Consider the following 18,699-nt stretch of genomic DNA (forward strand, 5'->3'; position numbering starts at 1 on the left):
CAGGATTTCATGTCAACATATAAGCTAAACGGGGGAGGTCTCCCCTAGTTCGCTTAAACTGCGCGGATTCAAAGATTAAATATGTCGTATGTTTTACAGAAACACGCAACATTTCATATACGTTTTGGCAGCATATAAGCTAAACGGGGGAGGTCTCCCCTAGTTCGCTTAAACTGCGCGGATTCAAAGATTAAACTTGTTGTATGTTTTACAGAAATACGCAACATTTCATATACGTCTTGACAACATAAAAGCTAAACGGGGGAGGTCTACCCTAGTTCGCTTAAACTGCGCGGATTCAAAGATTAAACATGTCGTATGTTCAACAGAAATACGCAACATTTCATATACGTCTTGGCAACATATAAGCTAAACAAGGTAGGTCTCCCCTAGTTCGCTTAAACTGCGCGGATTCAAAGATTAAACATGTCGTATGTTCAACAGAAATACGCAACATTTCATATACGTTTTGGCAGCATATAAGCTAAACGGGGGAGGTCTCCCCTAGTTCGCTTAAACTGCGCGGATTCAAAGATTTAACTTGTTGTATGTTTTACAGAAATACGCAACATTTCATATACGTCTTGACAACATAAAAGCTAAACGGGGGAGGTCTCCCCTAGTTCGCTTAAACTGCGCGGATTCAAAGATTAAACTTGTTGTATGTTTTACAGAAATACGCAACATTTCATATACGTCTTGACAACATAAAAGCTAAACGGAGGAGGTCTCCCCTAGTTCGCTTAAACTGCGCGGATTCAAAGATTAAACATGTCGTATGTTCAACAGAAATACGCAACATTTCATATACGTCTTGGCAACATATAAGCTAAACAAGGTAGGTCTCCCCTAGTTCGCTTAAACTGCGCGGATTCAAAGATTAAACATGTCGTATGTTCAACAGAAATACGCAACATTTCATATACGTTTTGGCAGCATATAAGCTAAACGGGGGAGGTCTCCCCTAGTTCGCTTAAACTGTGCGGATTCAAATATTAAACATGTCGTATGTTTTACAGAAATACGCAACATTTCATATACGTTTTGGCAACATATAAGCTAAACGGGGGAGGTCTCCCCTAGTTCGCTTAAACTGCGCGGATTCAAAGATTAAACTTGTATGTTTTACAGAAATACCCAACATTTCATATACGTTTTGGCAGCATATAAGCTAAACGGGGGAGGTCTCCCCTAGTTCGCTTAAACTGTGCGGATTCAAATATTAAACATGTCGTATGTTCAAAAGAAATACGCAACATTTCATATACGTTTTGGCAACATATAAGCTAAACGGGGGAGGTCTCCCCTAGTTCGCTTAAACTGCGCGGATTCAAAAATGTTCAAATGAAATACGCAACATTTCATATACGGCTTAGCAAATATATTAACGGGGGAGGTCTTCCCTTCTTTGCGTAAATGACGGTTCGAAATAAATTATCTATATGGCATCCTTCGGTCAATATTGACTATGGTATACGCAACATCTCATATAACGTAAAATAGCGCATATAAGCTAACCGTGAGAGGTTCTCCCTTGTTCGAATTAAACCTTGCGCACAGAAAGTATGAATACGTCAAATGCTTTCGGAATAGCTAAAAAACACAGAAGATTATTGTATTTGACTTTGTATTGTATTGTATTTGTATTTGTATTTGCTGAGGTATAAACATAACATTTTGTACCAGAAAGCGCAATAATTTTCAGTTTTGACTGTTATAAAACAGATGACGCAATGTTTTATCTAACACCAGACAAAGGCTTATTACATTTGACTTAGCCGGTTAACATGTATTTTGTAACAGATCTAGAGAAACGGTATTTGTCCGTTTTGACAGAAAATATTTTTGAGACATTTAAGTTGTCTCTTCGGCATACTAAAATACATGTAAAATTCACGTAAAGAAACACAACAGATTAAGTTAGATTTACAAACGCTGAAATCTTCCGTAAATGCCAAATGTATGTTTCTGATGCCTTTAATAGATCTTAAAATCTGCTGAAATATTTCTCCGCCTTTAAGGGCTTTATACGTATCTCTGAAACTTTGCTTAAAAAGTTGTTTTCGTGCTGTGGTGGCAATGGGAGCAATGAAATAACAAACAATAAAACCGTTAATGGTGCAATTATGAAGGTATATATAGACTGGCTGTACTAAACAGAAGAAAATATGCCTTATTTTCACATATAGAAAAGCTTTTAGAATGTCTGTCCATCAGCTTAGTAGCATTCGAATAAGACTTGTAATTCTTTATTCGAAAGAAGGGCGATTTTACAATGTTTATACCGTACTCACTTTACAAGCCATTCCCAAACTTTCGGTAAGTTCCAGTCGGATCCATCCCCTGCCTGATGCCAAAATACACACGATTCTCAAATGTGCAACGTTTGATAAAGAAAGCTGTTATCAGTTAATTGTTACATTTGTCTAACAGATAACAAGGATAAATATCACAAAATATTTACGCTCGAGGTTTATTTTGAAGTGAACATAGCTAGACGCTGATTTTCGGGTAATTTAGAATAAGCGTTAACATAATATATGTAGATCTACGACTATTTTATCAATACACAGTTACGCAGCTGTATTAGAGCATAAAACGGTACAAAATTCAAGAAATTTACATAAATGGAGGTAAAATTGTTAACTTTGAGCTACCTCGTTCAGCAGGCTGAGGCGAAAGTTCAATGACCCGTATCTCCAGAACAGGTAGATGTAAACTAGCCCTGAGAGGATTAGTGCAGCGCCCCATATGAAGTCCTACAAAACAGGAAATGTCTCTCTCCATCATGATCTCATGATAACCACTAGGGCTGGGTATCGGTACAGCGTACCGGTACAAAACCGGTTTTTCTTATTGGACCGGTCCAGAAAAACCGGACCTGAAAAAATTACCGACTAGACCGATTAGAAAATTAACAGATTATTTTATCAGTCATTCACATTTTTGATGCTTGCAGGTGGAAGAAAATAACAAGAGTGAAGTAGAGGAGAGTTTATAGTAAATTTCTACCAAGTTTAACAGCCAATCGTACAGGTGCAGTTAGCGTTGTAGGATTTTAAAACGCCAGTGTAAGTCTAATACTCCACCAAACAGATTTCTTTGCAGTGAAATGGACCATGGTATGAGTCATACTGCATCAGGTCCAGGTTCAGGTCCGGACCTGGACCTAATCCTTTGGACCTGTACCGGACCTGGACCTGAATTTTCTGTACCGGTACCCAGCCCTAATAACCACCATATTACATGAGATACCATCTCTCTGAGATTTTATTCATTGAAATCTTCAACCGTTACACATCTACTGCAAATTGGATTGGGAAACTCAGTATGTGATATACAAGCAAAGGGTAATCAATATTGACTCGCTCCTAATGAAAAGTCATAAATATTGTTTGTCAACAAAAAGACGTGGCAGTTTATCAACAAAAAGACGTGGCAGTACATGTGCTTATAACTCAATGCGGTATCATATCCTCAAAAGTTATTTATTAGATATGTAGATATCGGTATGTGCTCCATTACATTTTTTGTTTGTATATATTGCTGGGTATTCTACTTCACAAAATTGGGGTCATACCTGGATTGCAAGAAAGGTAATATTGACGGCACTGGGAACACCTAGGAGGAACACTAATGTACCCATCACCACTGATGCCACGTCGCGTCTCACTAAAAGTAATCAAAGAAATCTGTTACTTCATTGATATATAACAAAACACGTTGAGCCAAAGGCAAGAAATGCTGCAAATGAAAACTCAAAAGCGTTACAAAAGTAGAGTTTCAGTAATGCCATGTTCTAGCTTTTATTAGAGAGACCATTCACAAAGAAATACAGAAACAGTATATCTAAAACAGCAAGACAGTTGCCAAACGGTCATTATAAACGTGGTCTTGAACAAAAAATCTGGGTTGTGTATAATAAGCTTTGTTATCCAGTAATGAAATTGTTCATAAATATGATAAGTCTTGGTTATTAGAGCATGAAATTCAACATAGCGATTTACATCAGAACATTTCATTTATTTCTTTGGTTACGGTAGTTGTGGCCAACAGCATTTACAGAACCTCCTGTTTGGAATTTGAGATCGTGATTCTTTCTACGCACATCTAGATATCATATCAATAACTTTCCTCCGGTTAAGACATAAGCACAAGCTATAGAGATTCTTTGCTTTTTTCCCTGAAGTGAAAATCTTTGCTGAAAAGCAGAAACGTACCTCCCCAGTCGACAAGAACCTGTGTAGTGCTGTTTATAATCGTGACGTAAGTGCTGAACCCTGCCACAACTACCATCAGGAAGTACAGTGACGCCATCACACGGCCGCCGGTCATGGTGGAGAACAAAATGGGCATCCTGTGAACACAACGGGGCTTAGGAAATATACCTAAAGTGCGAAATGGCAACCTAATTCGGAAAATCTCGCTGGTCATAAACAGGAAGGCGGTGGGGATAAACTCAGTTATGTTTGGGAACGCACCCTTGAAGCAATGCCAGCATGCGGCAAGTAGCAATAGAGTTTATTTAGACCCCGAAGAAGTCAGCAAAACATCGTTCAGGGTACTTTAATTAGTCTATGTCACGTATCCATTCCATTGCCAATAATTGCCAATAAGACAATCTTTAAGAACATAATGAAATTGGACAGGCTGTTGTAATCTGAATCTTTCAGATGTATTCAGATGTAAAAAATAATTTATGGTTAACAGAGAGATATTATTGCATTTTCACCAGATGAATGTGAGTCCCGTGTTGGCAGGCCCGTTCGTCTTCAGGAGTTTCATCAGGTCATCCTTGTATCCTCCTGGACTAACTTTGGTCCAGGTGGAAAACACGGTACAGAACACCATCGTGCCAGACATCAGACTAAAGGGGGAGGGCAGAAAAACACTAATCTTACTTTAAAAGTCAAAATGCATTCGTGCACCATATGAAGTCCCGTTTTCATATTCAACATATCATAATAAGACAAGATTAACTTGCAACAGTCTCTCCACTCTTTATTAGTATCATTAGCTTTCTAGTCCTATCGCTGGAACATTTCATCTTAGGATGAATATCAGTCGCCTATTACAGGTTAAAGCACTCACCTTACAGCGTTGTTTAGTAATGGTATGAGAATGCCTGTCTTTACAGGTCCCATGTTTTCAGTCATGCTCGCTCCATACACCAGGAAAACGCCACTTGCTGCCCCTGTATCCCAAGCGTTCTGTGACAGGGCGTCAATCCATAGTCTGGGGGTACCCAACAGTTCTGTGCAGAAGGAAACATACACATTAAGATTACGTTTTCATACTGATATTATGCGGGATACAGAATATGCATTCATAAACTACGTAGGGATGCATGGTGCACGTATGAAGACCTAACTAGAGCCATGGAGGGTATAGGTAGAGCTGGAGATGTATGGTACTGGACATGTGAGGAACCATCAGGACAAGATGATGCTAGACGGTAACGTTAATGTAGAATAGTAAATATTTTCCAAATGATGTGTTCAGAAAGGGTATCTGATGCTTGGGTGTACTTTTCGATAATAATGATAATTCTTTTGCAAATTTTTGAAAAAGATCGTACTTACCCCAGTCTGGTGTGAAAATGTAGGCAAGAGCAGTCCCGACATTGTGTTGGGTTAGAGACCAGATAAACGCAGTGATGATCAAGATAAAGAGTCCGGGAATCATGATTTTCATGGCAGGCTCGATGCTGTTCACCCCTTTCCAGACCACAAAGATAGAGGCCACACTAGCAATGAATTGTAGTAATACAGGCAAACTGCTTTCCTGTTCCAAAATGATAGACACAGACCTAGCATTAGATCAAAATATTGCTAGTGACAAAATCGTTACAGTACAGCTGAAGATGACTTACCTATACTATACTATAGTATAATACAATCATGGCCAGCCTAGCCTCTTTTTGGTGCTATCACCCCGGATGACCCCGGAAAATCCAAAATGGCCACTAAAACGCAACAGAAAACTAGAGACAATCTTGTGTATTTATTGCAGATACACCTTTGCCTACCGTTTTTTTCATGTCTGTAAGATGCCTTGCTTTGTTCATATGGATAATTGTATTCAACTCCTTGATTAGGGATCCGTAGAAAACAATCATAATTAGGTTTACAATTAATCAAAATGTTCGCTTGTATTATATGTTCGCGCAAGGCAGCTAAAGACAGTTCAGAAAGTTCTCGCCACGCTGTTTTACACCGATTTACAGTAATATAACATTCGGTTTGTTTCAAGAACACCATATACCGTAAGGATGAAAATACAACCAACCTCAGCAAATGTTTTCCAGATCTGACTGCTCTCTTCAAAAGTAGTTGGTAGGGGGTGAAAGATGAAGTAGTACATGTAGTACATAGACCATCCGACGACGACTCCGTAGTAGCAACTGGAAAAGAAAGTATTAAAGTAAATATCTAGTCAATCATATTTTGTAAGTTCATATTTACCAACATCATTGGTTCTCCAGGCGGATTTATGAAACAAAAAAGAAAAATTACCTCACAGCAAAGTTAACAATGCTTATCCAGGCCCCTAGCCACGTCGATTGACGCCCAAAAGATTGTGGAAGGCCATTGGTGGAGCTCTCCTGGTGAACCGACCAATGGCGTACTCCATGATAATAATCTGCATAGACCACAGGAACAGGAACACCAACCACACCAGCAGGAACTGCAGACATCCTGGAAAAAGATTAAGGTATCATGAAGAGTGGGGGTATAATGATTTCAAATAACCATTTCTATGGATGAATGTAACGCTAGTTCATCTTTATCTGTTGAGTAAGTTATTTTGAAACATCAAAATTTGAAAACACTGTCCGTTGATTTGAAATCCCAAAATTCTCTTGTTTTCTAGAACAACGAATATAGGTTATAATTATTCGACGGAAAAAGGGTTAACTAGCCTTACAGTGACTGATCTATTAAAATAATTGGAGATGTGGTTCAATACGGCATTTCGTTACTTTCCATATCTATGCATGTTGGTGTCTCAATTTAAATCTCAATCTCAGCCCAAACGTACGCAGCAATTTTGTGTTTTTATCAGCCATGTTTTAATTTTTCTTCTTCAAGCTGACAGAAAAAGATGGGCAAGGGCAAGGGACTAGGTGAGCTTCGCAAAGTCAACGTCAACTAGAGAATTTAATATATTGTGTCTTGATTTTACTTGATTTTGATTGTTGTAGATTTCCAGTAAAAAGAACATTGTTGTGCAAAATTTCCACCTACGCCAACTGGACATTTTAATAATATGTAATAACGCCTAAAGTTTACCTTTCTCTCCACTGTTGTTTGCTAGAATTCTAGGAAAGCGCCAGAGATTTCCCGTCCCCACAGCGCACCCCACACAGCTGATGATGAGCCCGAGTTTGGAGGAGAACCTGCCGGTCCTGTCTGTGTCCGGGTGCGACTCGGACGTAGTTTGGAAAATAGATTCCAGTCTCGAGTCATCAGTATCCTACAGAGTGAACAAAACATGTGGTTAGAAGTAGAAACGCAATGGCATTTCTATCAAGACGTCTTAGCGCCAGGTTTCCCTCATATATACTGTCAAAGTGTAACACGTGTCATAAAAGGTCTGATACATGTAGATATACAAAAAATAAGAGTCTAATAATTGGTATATTATTCAGCTATCGATAATCAGGGGTGGGCAATATGCCAAAAACAGATTCTCTTCGGCAATTCAAACTGTACTATAGTTTTCCTCCCGCCTTCTAAGTGTGCATTTTGTACATAACTGACTATTAAAGCGTGGCTACCTTGTCCCCAAACGACCCTGTCAAGGGACTACCTAGGTAGGTAGGTAAGGGCAAAAATAGTGTCACGTAGGATATACATCTATACGGCTGTCCTAGTAGAATATAAGACATCTGTAGTGTATTTTTTGCATGAAATTTCTATCATGTAAAAGTTTGAGTGACGTAGTAAACAAAACAGACTGTGTGATAGAACAGGGCTCAATAGAATGTGGGTGGGAGGGGGGCATCATACCCTTAGGCGGTGAAGTACGGTTCGAACTGGCCTTGACCCGTAATCTAATGCACGTGAAAGGCATGAAAAGGCGTAACAACTTGGTCCTACACACGATATGTTGGACAGAAGTAGTCAAAACTCACCTCATTCACCAATCTCGTTCTCTCAGACTTTCTTTCGTCCGCCATCTTTGATTATCTGCTTGGCATTGAGTAAAACCGACGTGGTAAGACCGGTTTTAGGGACACCTCTTAGCCTAGGCCTAGGGGTTGATTTGTTCTGACGCGGCTGTATGTATAGAAATTACATGCTCTGAGGTGTAATTAAAAGAATCTGTGGGCAGGTGAGGATGTACATGTGGTTAATGAGAGCACGTGAACTGCTCCAGACCAGGTGTCGCCTCTTAACGACGCGGAACCCGCTCAGAAGCGTCCACGGCCACGCGTTTCACTTAGAATAGGAGACACAACAACCCATTGTCATTTTTCTTTGTGTTAATCTTTTTCGAAAGAAAGAAAAGCTGTGAGGATATCTCCCATAGCAAACGGTGTACGACTGCTTGATCAAAGAACGGCCGATAGGATGTCTACATAATTTTATAAGATCTTAATAAATTTTGTTTGTTGGAAAAACTTGTTGATTTGTTCTTAATCTTAAAAATGCCATTAAAAAATAATTACACTGTTATAGATATAAGTAACTAGCTATACAGATATCACACCTTCGGAGATAAATAACGGGAGGGGTAGATAAATATTTCAAAAGGACAGTTGCGTTTGCTAAAGTATCGGAGTGATTGCATTCTTAGATCTTAGTGTAACTCTCTTGACTGAACTCAATTTTATTATCTTTTATTCCACACTTCTTTGAACAATAAACGTATTAGCATATGAAAAAAATTCTGCTTTCAAGACGTTTTCAAGCTTTTTTTGCCGTTTTAATAGCTCAAAATCCATTCAGAAACTTTCCAGATAAAATGAGAAGTACAGATACAAGCAGAGAACGAAGTTTAACAATTTTGAATCTCTTCCTGCCTGTGATGATTTTATTGCATATATCATTCATATATAAAATATTAGTTTGTCGAAATTGCGACAGTTGTCATCTTCCACATGTCCGGAGTTGGCCTTTAAATGACATATGAATACCTCATGTGACCTATTCTATGATGTTTTAATCGTGAAACATCATTACATTCACTATTACTGATCACATGTAACACCTGAGAAGCAATTACAAGTAACAAATTAATCATGAGAGTCACCATGCGAGTTTTTCAATGATATTTATAATATCTTAGAATTATTGTCTTATATTTATAATTCATAATTAATATTCATGAAAATTTCGAAAAAAAGGAAACACAGATATGCCATTATTTATAATTAGTCTTTATTGTTTGTAAACATTTCTAAAGTTACCATCGAGAGCTTGTCTCTGTTTACGATCTTTTTTTACAAATCTATAGAAACGACGTGGATGGCTTAAAACAATATTTCGAATGTTTTCTGATGTGGGAAAAACTATTTGCAAAATTAAACCCAAGTTCAAATTTTTTTCAAACTATGAAATATCCATTAGAAATAATTACAAATGATTAAAATCTATTATAAACAAAGGCAACAAAGACTCGCACGGTGTCTTGGAATGGACTCTACTATTGCATTATAAACATAACCTTGTTGAACGTCGTGTGTATATCTAAGGTGCATATTCTATGTGCATTTAAAGCTATAGTTATTATTATTACTATTATTATCATTGTTATTATTATTGGACCTATGAAACAATTACCCGTTACAGTCCATGAGAAGACATGTACCACTATCACGTTCATATGAAACTTCTGAACTGTTCTGAACTTTGCTACATTACCCTCTAACAGATAAAAAACTTAAGTGCTGTGATTATCATAGTTATTAATTCTAATGAAGATAAGTCATAACATCAGTACCGAAAAAGGTATCTGTATTTGTATCTGTATCTATATAGCCGGTATAACCGCCGTTCGGCGTAACACACCAGCTTCGCAGGCACGCGGCGCGGCAGCAGCTGGCTATATTACACCGAACGACTCGTTACACCTAACTTTTGCACATCTATGTGCATCTAGGTAAATAGACCAATACAGAACATTTAACATTCAAGAAGCTGTCGAGGTAGAAATGTCACAGACAGTAAGACCATAATCAATCTATCGTCTTGTAATCTAGAACTGGTCCCTCTACAGCCCTGTCTGTCATGACGATGATGTTCTTGTTGTCTCCTCTGTCCTGTCTATGACAGCAGCAGCAGGCGGGGATGTCCTCCTGTTTGGCGATGAGTGAAGACCACCAGCGGGACATGCTGGCTCGGTACCGGACAAACAGGAGGTTCAGGCCCAGGAGAAACAGCCCGGCAACAAACCACTGAAGATGAAATAATAGCAATTTTCAACGACACGTAGAAGCTTTCAATTGCCAAATGATTCTTTGTTGAGTTTTAATGATATAAAATCACATGGCAAGAATCGTAGCATGATCTCTTATATGTATCATAAAGATATTAATATTAAGTATCATTGCAGTGAATTCATGAAATAATATTTAATCTTAGAGTGCAATCAATGGCAGAATTGAGGATACCACGAATAAGATAGATGCATTCATTTATTTATCTTGTAGGATGGTCCCTTCAGTCTAGCAGGCTGATTTCCATTGGGCCCCGTGACATTTCTTTAACATATGAACAATACTAATATAACATAAAATGCATGGTATTCTTCCTTGTCTGATTGTGAAACGTTAAGTGAAAAATTTAATAGTTTGCTCAAATCTATAATGCATCACTCAGTACGTAGTACTAGTAACGGTTGTGATGTCATTAACTAGCAGCCAATGATTTATGTAGATTATCAACTCTTTAGTGCATGACTATCTTACCCCCAAGAATGCTGTCATGAGAGACCCTTCTCCCAGCTGGTACCAGGGGATTTTCTCGTTCCGTACAGTACTGACGACCCACCACACCAGTAACGTCAGACCCTCAACTGGTAACACGTATCTGTACAACAAGAAGGTGAATGTTACAGACGTAATTAGATCTTATATATCTATCCATAACTTTAGCAGTTTAGACAGTGATGGTGTGTATAATTACTTACCAGTGAAGGTGTATGTATGCCACAAAAATTGTAGATTAGGTTTTGCTAGTATGGTGTTGCACGTGGCTCTAGAAGCAATTGAATAACAAACAATATACTAGAAAGACTGGTTGATGATATGTTGGTGGTACTCACTTGACAAGCCATTCCCAAGCTTTAGGTAGTTTCCAGTCGGAGCCATCTCCTGCCTATATATAAGAATACAAAATGTTGATGATGATAATGATAATTTAATGAAGGAAATGTTGACAAAGTTTTTGTCAGAAAACTATAAACATGAACGCTACTCATCTACACTATAAGCCAAGGTCAAATTTGAAGCGAAACACTAGCACCTATAAAATGTTGTTGTTGTTGTTGTCGCTTATATTGAATCAAAAGACGGTCTTTGTAAAGATATTTGACTATCTCAACATTTGATAGACACAAATTTTTAGTTAATATCAAACGATAAAAACGTACAGCCTTCAATGATTTTTCGATAGAATAAAGAGCATAGGTAACATTAAACTGTCAGCTTTGAGCTACCTCGTTCAGCAGGTTGAGGCGAAAGTTCAATGACCCGTATCTCCAGAACAGGTAGATGAAAACCAACCCTGAGATGATTAATGCAGCGCCCCATATAAAGTCCTAGAAAACAAGAAATGTCGTCTTCAAATTAGAAACAATTAAAAACTTAAATGATCCTTAAATGAAAATCATTACAAGTACTAACAACTTTTTGTCAATCTTATGATATTATTTCATAGAAATGTATAAATCTTAAAGCATGGTTAACGTTTAGAACAAAACCTGTTATATTTGTAGTTCGACATGTTTAAATTTGTAATGATAAGTACAATGCTATTTCTAATGCGTATATATTAAACTGTGGTATGTGTCCCAATATCTAAAAGCGAAAAACGACTATTCTATTTTGCAACCTAATGTGATCATGCCTGGATGGCAAGAAAGTTAACGTTGACAGCCTTAAACCATGGTTACTGTTGCAAGTTTAAAAACTCCAATGTATTATACTTGCCGATCAGATACTAAGGACTGAATCATTTAAGTAAATGTACTTAAATTTAAGTATTGTCTATCTGTGATTCATTACGCAACTCTGTCTGCGATTCAATGTGCTATTTTCAAATTTGCATGACTTTATAACTATTTCTGATTAGTATTTCTGATTATGTATTCCATTGCAGGTGAGTACTCTATTTTGCGACAAGATTGGGTCATACCTGGATTGCAAGAAAGCTAACGTTGACAGCACTGGGGACGCCCAGGAGGAACACTAGTGTACCCACAACCACTGATGCCACGTTTCTTCTCACTGCAAACAGTTGTGAACAATTCAGTGAATGGTATGCTTACAGAAATCAGAAAGAAGCTTAAAGATAACTATTCAACTTTTATACGTATAGAGTATGATACAGTGCAATATTCTATTTTAGATCAAGCCGTCTATTTTGTCGTCGTCACAGTATTGAAATACCAGCAAGTTTATTTTTGACAGTGCAATAATGTGATATAGTCCGGCGGCTTAGCTGAAAAAAAAATCAGGCTAATTGTGCACTTTTGTCTAAAAGCACCAAATTTGGCATACAGTTAGCTAGACATATTCTAAGCAAATCTAGATATGGAGGCATCTCAATTTCAGCCCAGGAGCACTTTACGGCACTTTGAATTTAGAGGCCCCGGAAATGGAATACCCATGTTGGTGATTTCCTTATGGGGAGGGGCAAAAAAAAATAAACTTCCTCGTTTCTTCTTTAAAATTCATATGTCGATAGAACCAGTCACTACGAGCACCGAAATATTTTTCCTTTTTCAATATTCAGCTTTGATAGAAAATTATGAGTCCTAAAATCGGATTTTTTTTAGATTTTCTCATCAAAAATATATACTTTACTTTAACACGTTTTTTTTGGTTGATGTCGGCCCATTGACACATGCATGCTTTGGTAATACATTTTATTTTGCTGAAATAGAAAAAAAATGATAGAAACAAAACGTTTAATTTACATCATAGCCCACAAACCTTCCTTCAGCCGATACGGGAGCTGATACTGACTGCCAAACACCTTTGACCCTTTGCTGACGTCACAATTCCTTTCCGGATGTGTGACGTAGGCTTTGGGTCATTTCAAGTTGATAAGGATCAGAGGACTGATCAAAAGCTTGTTGGGTACGTGACTTTATTTTGTATACGGATATTAGGTCTTAAAATTGTAACATAAAACATTTAATGTGTAAAGTCAAACCTACCTCCCCAGTCGACAAGAACCTGAGCAGTACTGTTCATCGCGGTGAAGTAGCTACTGAACCCTGCCACCACTACCATGAGGAAGTAAAGGGACGCCATCACTCGGCCGCCGGTCATGGTGGAGAATAGAATCGGCATCCTGTGAACATAACGAAGGGTCATTCAACAGGCTTGTAGGTCATGGAGAAATCAACACAAGAATAAACAAAGATGGGGGGACTTAGTCACTTTTCGCATCTTTGCAGAGATGCTACCATGTTGTGCATTGATGTAGAAGGACGGTATTGGAGGAATTATAAATAAGTAGACCGGATAGATATTATCTTTCAGGTTGTGTAGACAGGGCAAGAGTAATTTAGTGACAGTACAACACACATATCTACACTATGTAGGGTACGGAGAAGCAGCTCAGTGCAGCGAAGCCCGCCCCAGCTCAGTTTTGAACTGGGAGAGGGATTTCGCCTTCGCCACATTAGACGCAAGTTCATTCCACTCTTTGATGGACCGAGGGAAGTACGAGAGTAGTTGGTCTTACACGCACTGGTCTGTAGCTTGAAAGCATAGCTAGTGCGGTAGGAGCACCAAGCTGCTGGGACGAGACAAGTGGGGGGGGGGGGATGGTATTGTGCAGGATTTTATACATTGTGGTCAGCCTGGCCATTTTACTTATTTTGTATGAAGAACTATTTTTCCTAAAATTCACAGCAACTAAACAGAAAAAAATGACGGTGTTACCAGACGAAGGTGAGTCCTGTGTTGGCAGGCCCGTTCGTCTTCAGGAGTTTCATCAGGTCGTCCTTGTCTCCTCCGGGACTAACTTTGGTCCAGGTGGAAAACACGGTACAGAACACCATCGTGCCAGACATCAGGCTGAAGTTGGACAAGTAAAAAAGAAAAAAAAATTAGGTACAATATCAATCTACGGCTTCAAATTGTACGACACCCGCCTTTGTGGTGTCATAATTTGTAGAAATCACAACGAGAGGCAAACACCCTATGGAAGGAAATCTATCCTTTTTCTAACTAACTAATTTGTGTAAACGACCTGACATAATTGTGTAGGTGTAGCCGTTATCACCACTCCATGTCTACCTGCAACAATTTTCCTTATCATTTCCTTCTTTCTTATGTTTTCAGTATATTATGTTAATACATGTATTGCAATTTTGATTTACTTGTATCGCAGAATGATATTATGTATTGGTTATTCCCAAGTTGCTATGATTTGTATTGACTGGTAAACGTGTCGAAGTTGAGTTGAGTTATGTTACTTCTTATTTTATTTGGTATGTATGTATATGTATATCTGGGGTTTCCCTTCAGGGCACATTGAAAAGCGCATAGAAAAGGTGATATGTTATCCCTGGTAAAGTAAACAAAAACAAACAGTGGACGGGTGTTAAACTTCCAATTCTCATAGTATCCCAATGCACCATTTCTATCTACATATTTCGTTGGCTAGTATTCTAGTATTGCTGCCCCTACGGCTGGTGAGGCTATGGGACCTGTGAGGTGAGGTGAGAGTATTATGGTATTTGCTAACTGTGGTTGCATATGAAGACAAATAAACAATAACTGATCACATGTACAACACCTCCGTTTTCACAGAAATTATCCAGACAATATTTCTCACCTTACAGTGTTGTTGAGGAATGGTATGAGAGCTCCTGTCTTCACAGGTCCCATGCTTTGGGTCATGCTCGCTCCATACACCAGGAAAATCCCACATGCTGCTCCTGTATCCCATGCGTTCTGGGACAGGGCGTCAATCCATAGTCTGGGGGTACCCAATAGTTCTGTATTAAAGTGATGAAACTGATTACGCATTTGCCTCAATCCTAAGGTTGGGTGGTAATGTTAAAGAACGCATATGTTGAAAACAATAAGTTCATAATTCGAAAAGATAGCAAATGTATGAATGTAACCTTCCTAAAGTGCAGTGAAAGCACAAAGCAGTCATTTTATTAGCAAACAGGATAAGAATTTCTAGTAAATATGTACCATCAACAGTAGCCGCATGGGGGCGCTGTTGTTAAAAGGTGGTTGATCGAGTACGAAGAATGTGACTTGACGTTATATATCTCATACAATAGCGATTACATGAAAAGATGATTAGCAATGGCCTAAATAAATCTCTTTCAAGCATTTGATTTAAAAGAATAATGTACATGTGTTAAAGCAATTCTTAACCATGTACTATATGGCCATGACCTCGCAGTTCCTGGGAAAGAAGAGATGAATGTTTCTTTTTTATTTGTACCAAACAATTTACAACATCTGGAACAGTCTACCACCATACATACGTACAACACCAACTCTGGCTTCCTTTAAGAGACCCTTAAAGTAACGGGAACGACCAAAATGTACGGACTCGACTCATGTAGCAGCTCTCACTATTATGTATTTTGTACCATGTATGTAAAAAATGTGTATATAGTTTTGTAGACTTACAAGCAAAGACTCGGACTTTAAACGATGTAAATTTTATCTCTGTTAAATACTTTGTCTGACCCTTGTATCTTCTCTACACCTACATGAAAGGTTCAAACAAGCAAACTGTACTAGAAAATTCATATCAAGCGTGCGTCTAAACCCTTCAAGAATGATGATCCTACTTACGCCAGTCTGGTGTGAAAATGAAGGCAAGTGCAGTCCCTGCGTTGTGTTGGGTTAGAGCCCAGATAAACGCTGTGATGACCAAAATCAAGAGTCCGGGAATCATGACCTTCATGGCTGGTTCGATGCTGTTTACTCCTTTCCACATCACAAGGACAGATGCAGCAGTAGCTAAGAAGTGTAATAGTACAGGCCAGCTGCTTTCCTGTTGTAAAGAACACAAAAATGATTTATCTGAATACACATAATGTTCTTTAACCCTATTCAGACCGGAGGGGGGGGGGGGGGGCTTTTGAGGCCTGTGCCAATTTTGATGTCATATAACGCCAAAACGGCTTATGCTAAAGCCACCAAATTTGGTGAGTTTTCCTGAAATATTGTTGGGAACAATTTCAAGAAGCTTGACAAATGTCATTGATGTTGTTATTGGGAACCCAAGTCATAGCAAACATTATCATTCTGTTATCTGCCCTTGCTGTTACAGTTGGGTAGCAAAACCCGAAGTTGTATTAAAAAACCCTTTTTTTCATGAGTCCGGTCAATACAATCAAATTGATTACGTCATAATTACGTCATATTACGTCATCGTAACGTCAAACTTCTTATACTTGTCAGATATCATGTCTTTATTATTTCCTAAAAGTTTAGTGGCCATACAACATGTCGTTTAAGAATTAGAAGCGGAAGGCCTCAAAAGCCCCCTCCCGGTCCAGGGGTGACCAAAAAATCCCGGTCTGAATAGGGTTAATAGAAGTAAATTCTTTTTTTTTTCCATTGTATAAAAGGTTGTTGTTTTTGTTGTTTTTATGGTGGGGTTTGCAGCACAATTAACTCTACATTGACAAAAATATTGTTTTTTTTAAATAAAGATCACGCGAAATTGAGAATACCCTTCAAATGATAATTCAAAGTTAACTGCATGTAACAGTTGCGATAGCCTGTGTTTACACAAGCTCTCGCCGGCTGGGCTTAATGACCCCCTCCCCCTAGGGAGGCGGCAATCTTAGGGCCGGACGCTAGGGGCGCGATTTTAGTCAGGCTAACAGTTGCGAGACCTGGGTAGTTTTAAAAACGCTTGCAGATAGATGTGAAAAAGTTAGGTGTGACGGGTCGTTCGGTGTAATATAACATAACCAGCTGCTGCCGCGCGCCGCGTGCATGCGAAACTGGTGTGTTACGTCGAACGGCGGTCATACCGGCTATATAGATATAGATATTTAGAGATCCACTCACATGATAAAGTAAGATGGCTAAAAATATACCGACCTCAGCAAACGCTTTCCAGATCTGACTGCTCTCTTCAAAGTTTGTTGGTAGGGGGTGAAAGATGCAGTAGTACATGTAGTGAATAGACCATCCGACGACGACTCCGTAGTAGCAACTGTCAATGAAACACATATCATATATATATATTTCAAAGAAGTCAAAGTCCGTAATAGTTACGTAGATTAAGTACCCTTATCTCTATCGTATGCACATTCATCCACTTAATATTTGTATTTTAAAATTGAGTGTATCTAGATGTACTCAAACCACATTCAATCCATTTCATGTATTTAGTCTTTCTTCTCTTGCAATTAGCCCCATGGGCATGAATTTGCAATAAAACATTTCATTAATGAAGTGAAAGGTACACACTTGTAACTTATTTGCAAACACATGCAACAGTAGTGGGAAATTGTTTCATTCAAATATGACAAAAAACAAGCTAAAATTACGTCAATATGATAAAAAGTTTAAAAGATCTTACGTCATCAAAAAGTTTACTATGCTTATCCAGCCCCCAAGCCATGTGGACTTCACACCCAGTAGATCGTGCCATGCCATTGGTGGAGCCCTCCTGGTGAACCGACCAATGGCGTACTCCATAATGATAAACTGCATGGACCACAGGAACAGGAACACCAACCAGACCAGTAGAAACTGCAGACATCCTGGAAAAGATCATAATTCCATTATGTGTCGTCAAATGTGGGAGGAGTCAATGAAGGATAAACAAATAAGCATACGAGTGATTACAGTCATTGCATATGGTGATGCATGATGATGATGATGATGATGATATGGTGATGCATGATGGTGATGATGATATGGTGATGCATGATGATGATGATGACAGTCATTGCACTATTCGTTTTTTTATAACAGTATGGCGTATTCTGCCACTTTCCAATCAAGGTAGAAGACTCTGCTTACATCTATGTTAGATTTAAATGTGTTCTTGCTCTAAAGTCTATAGCACTTTATCGACAAGATTTTGAGGATTCAATTTGTCAAAATCGGAAGGTCGGGTGCAGAAGCGTACAACGTCGCTAGGAGGCCTATTCTAGTTGGCCAATGTTTTACAAAGCTCCTTGGTTTTACCGACCCCTACCTACATTAGGCTGGGTACAACCCTGATAGTATGTAGTTTGCTGCTATGTTATCTTCTGCTACAGCCGTCTACCGTATATAATGTATAATGAATGTCAGAACTAGAAGCGACTGTATATAGTGCATAATAAACATCGGAGCAAACTACTTTCCGGATGGTTACCATATACCTTCCTACCATATATGAAGAAAATTCAATCAATGTCTACTGACTAGAGTTACCTAGTATGTGCGGTCAAGAAAGACACAAAAAAATTATCTCTGGCGTGAAATGAATTTGTGTATAAAGAACGTTGTTGTGCAAAGTCTACACCTACGTCAAC

At 38.5% G+C, this 18,699-nt stretch overlaps 2 protein-coding genes across 3 annotated transcripts in view; both read right to left on the bottom strand.

Annotated features, from left to right (window-relative positions):
- LOC118404171 (uncharacterized sodium-dependent transporter YocR-like) overlaps positions 1–18,699 on the bottom strand; it is a 33,541-nt gene that overhangs the window by 13,132 nt on the left and 1,710 nt on the right. Inside the window, exons 3-13 of one of the 2 annotated variants that reach the window (XM_035803189.1) lie at positions 17,754–17,937; positions 17,270–17,384; positions 16,007–16,208; positions 15,021–15,183; positions 14,123–14,257; positions 13,390–13,526; positions 12,363–12,454; positions 11,665–11,766; positions 11,272–11,324; positions 10,916–11,036; positions 9,644–10,402 (exon numbers count right to left, since the gene is read on the bottom strand). In XM_035803189.1, coding sequence (XP_035659082.1) covers positions 10,184–10,402; positions 10,916–11,036; positions 11,272–11,324; positions 11,665–11,766; positions 12,363–12,454; positions 13,390–13,526; positions 14,123–14,257; positions 15,021–15,183; positions 16,007–16,208; positions 17,270–17,384; positions 17,754–17,937 — 1,523 coding nt within the window. In that variant the 3' untranslated portion in view covers positions 9,644–10,183. Of the gene's footprint in view, positions 1–9,643; positions 10,403–10,915; positions 11,037–11,271; positions 11,325–11,664; positions 11,767–12,362; positions 12,455–13,389; positions 13,527–14,122; positions 14,258–15,020; positions 15,184–16,006; positions 16,209–17,269; positions 17,385–17,753; positions 17,938–18,699 lie in introns of those variants that run through there. The other variant, XM_035803190.1, reaches the window with a different exon arrangement.
- LOC118404173 (sodium- and chloride-dependent betaine transporter-like) lies at positions 5,589–8,404 on the bottom strand. The gene is made up of 5 exons (XM_035803193.1): positions 8,138–8,404; positions 7,293–7,476; positions 6,516–6,698; positions 6,289–6,403; positions 5,589–5,784 (listed from the first exon to the last, which is right to left on the bottom strand). The coding sequence occupies exons 1-3, from the start codon at positions 8,180–8,182 to the stop codon at positions 6,550–6,552; spliced, it is 378 nt and encodes a 125-aa protein (XP_035659086.1). The 5' UTR covers positions 8,183–8,404; the 3' UTR covers positions 5,589–5,784; positions 6,289–6,403; positions 6,516–6,549.

Source organism: Branchiostoma floridae, chromosome 17 (genome assembly GCF_000003815.2).
Source record: "Branchiostoma floridae strain S238N-H82 chromosome 17, Bfl_VNyyK, whole genome shotgun sequence".
NCBI lineage: Eukaryota > Metazoa > Chordata > Leptocardii > Amphioxiformes > Branchiostomatidae > Branchiostoma > Branchiostoma floridae.

Bases quoted from the DNA above. Each gene is read 5' to 3' on its own strand.
- LOC118404173 (XM_035803193.1), bottom strand. From the start codon at position 8,182: ATGGCGGACGAAAGAAAGTCTGAGAGAACGAGATTGGTGAATGAG. The intron at 7,477-8,137 runs GTGAGTTTTGAC...TTCACTCTGTAG, and splicing joins GAACGAGATTGGTGAATGAG to GATACTGATGACTCGAGACT. The intron at 6,699-7,292 runs GTAAACTTTAGG...ATCTTTTTCCAG, and splicing joins AAACAACAGTGGAGAGAAAG to GATGTCTGCAGTTCCTGCTG.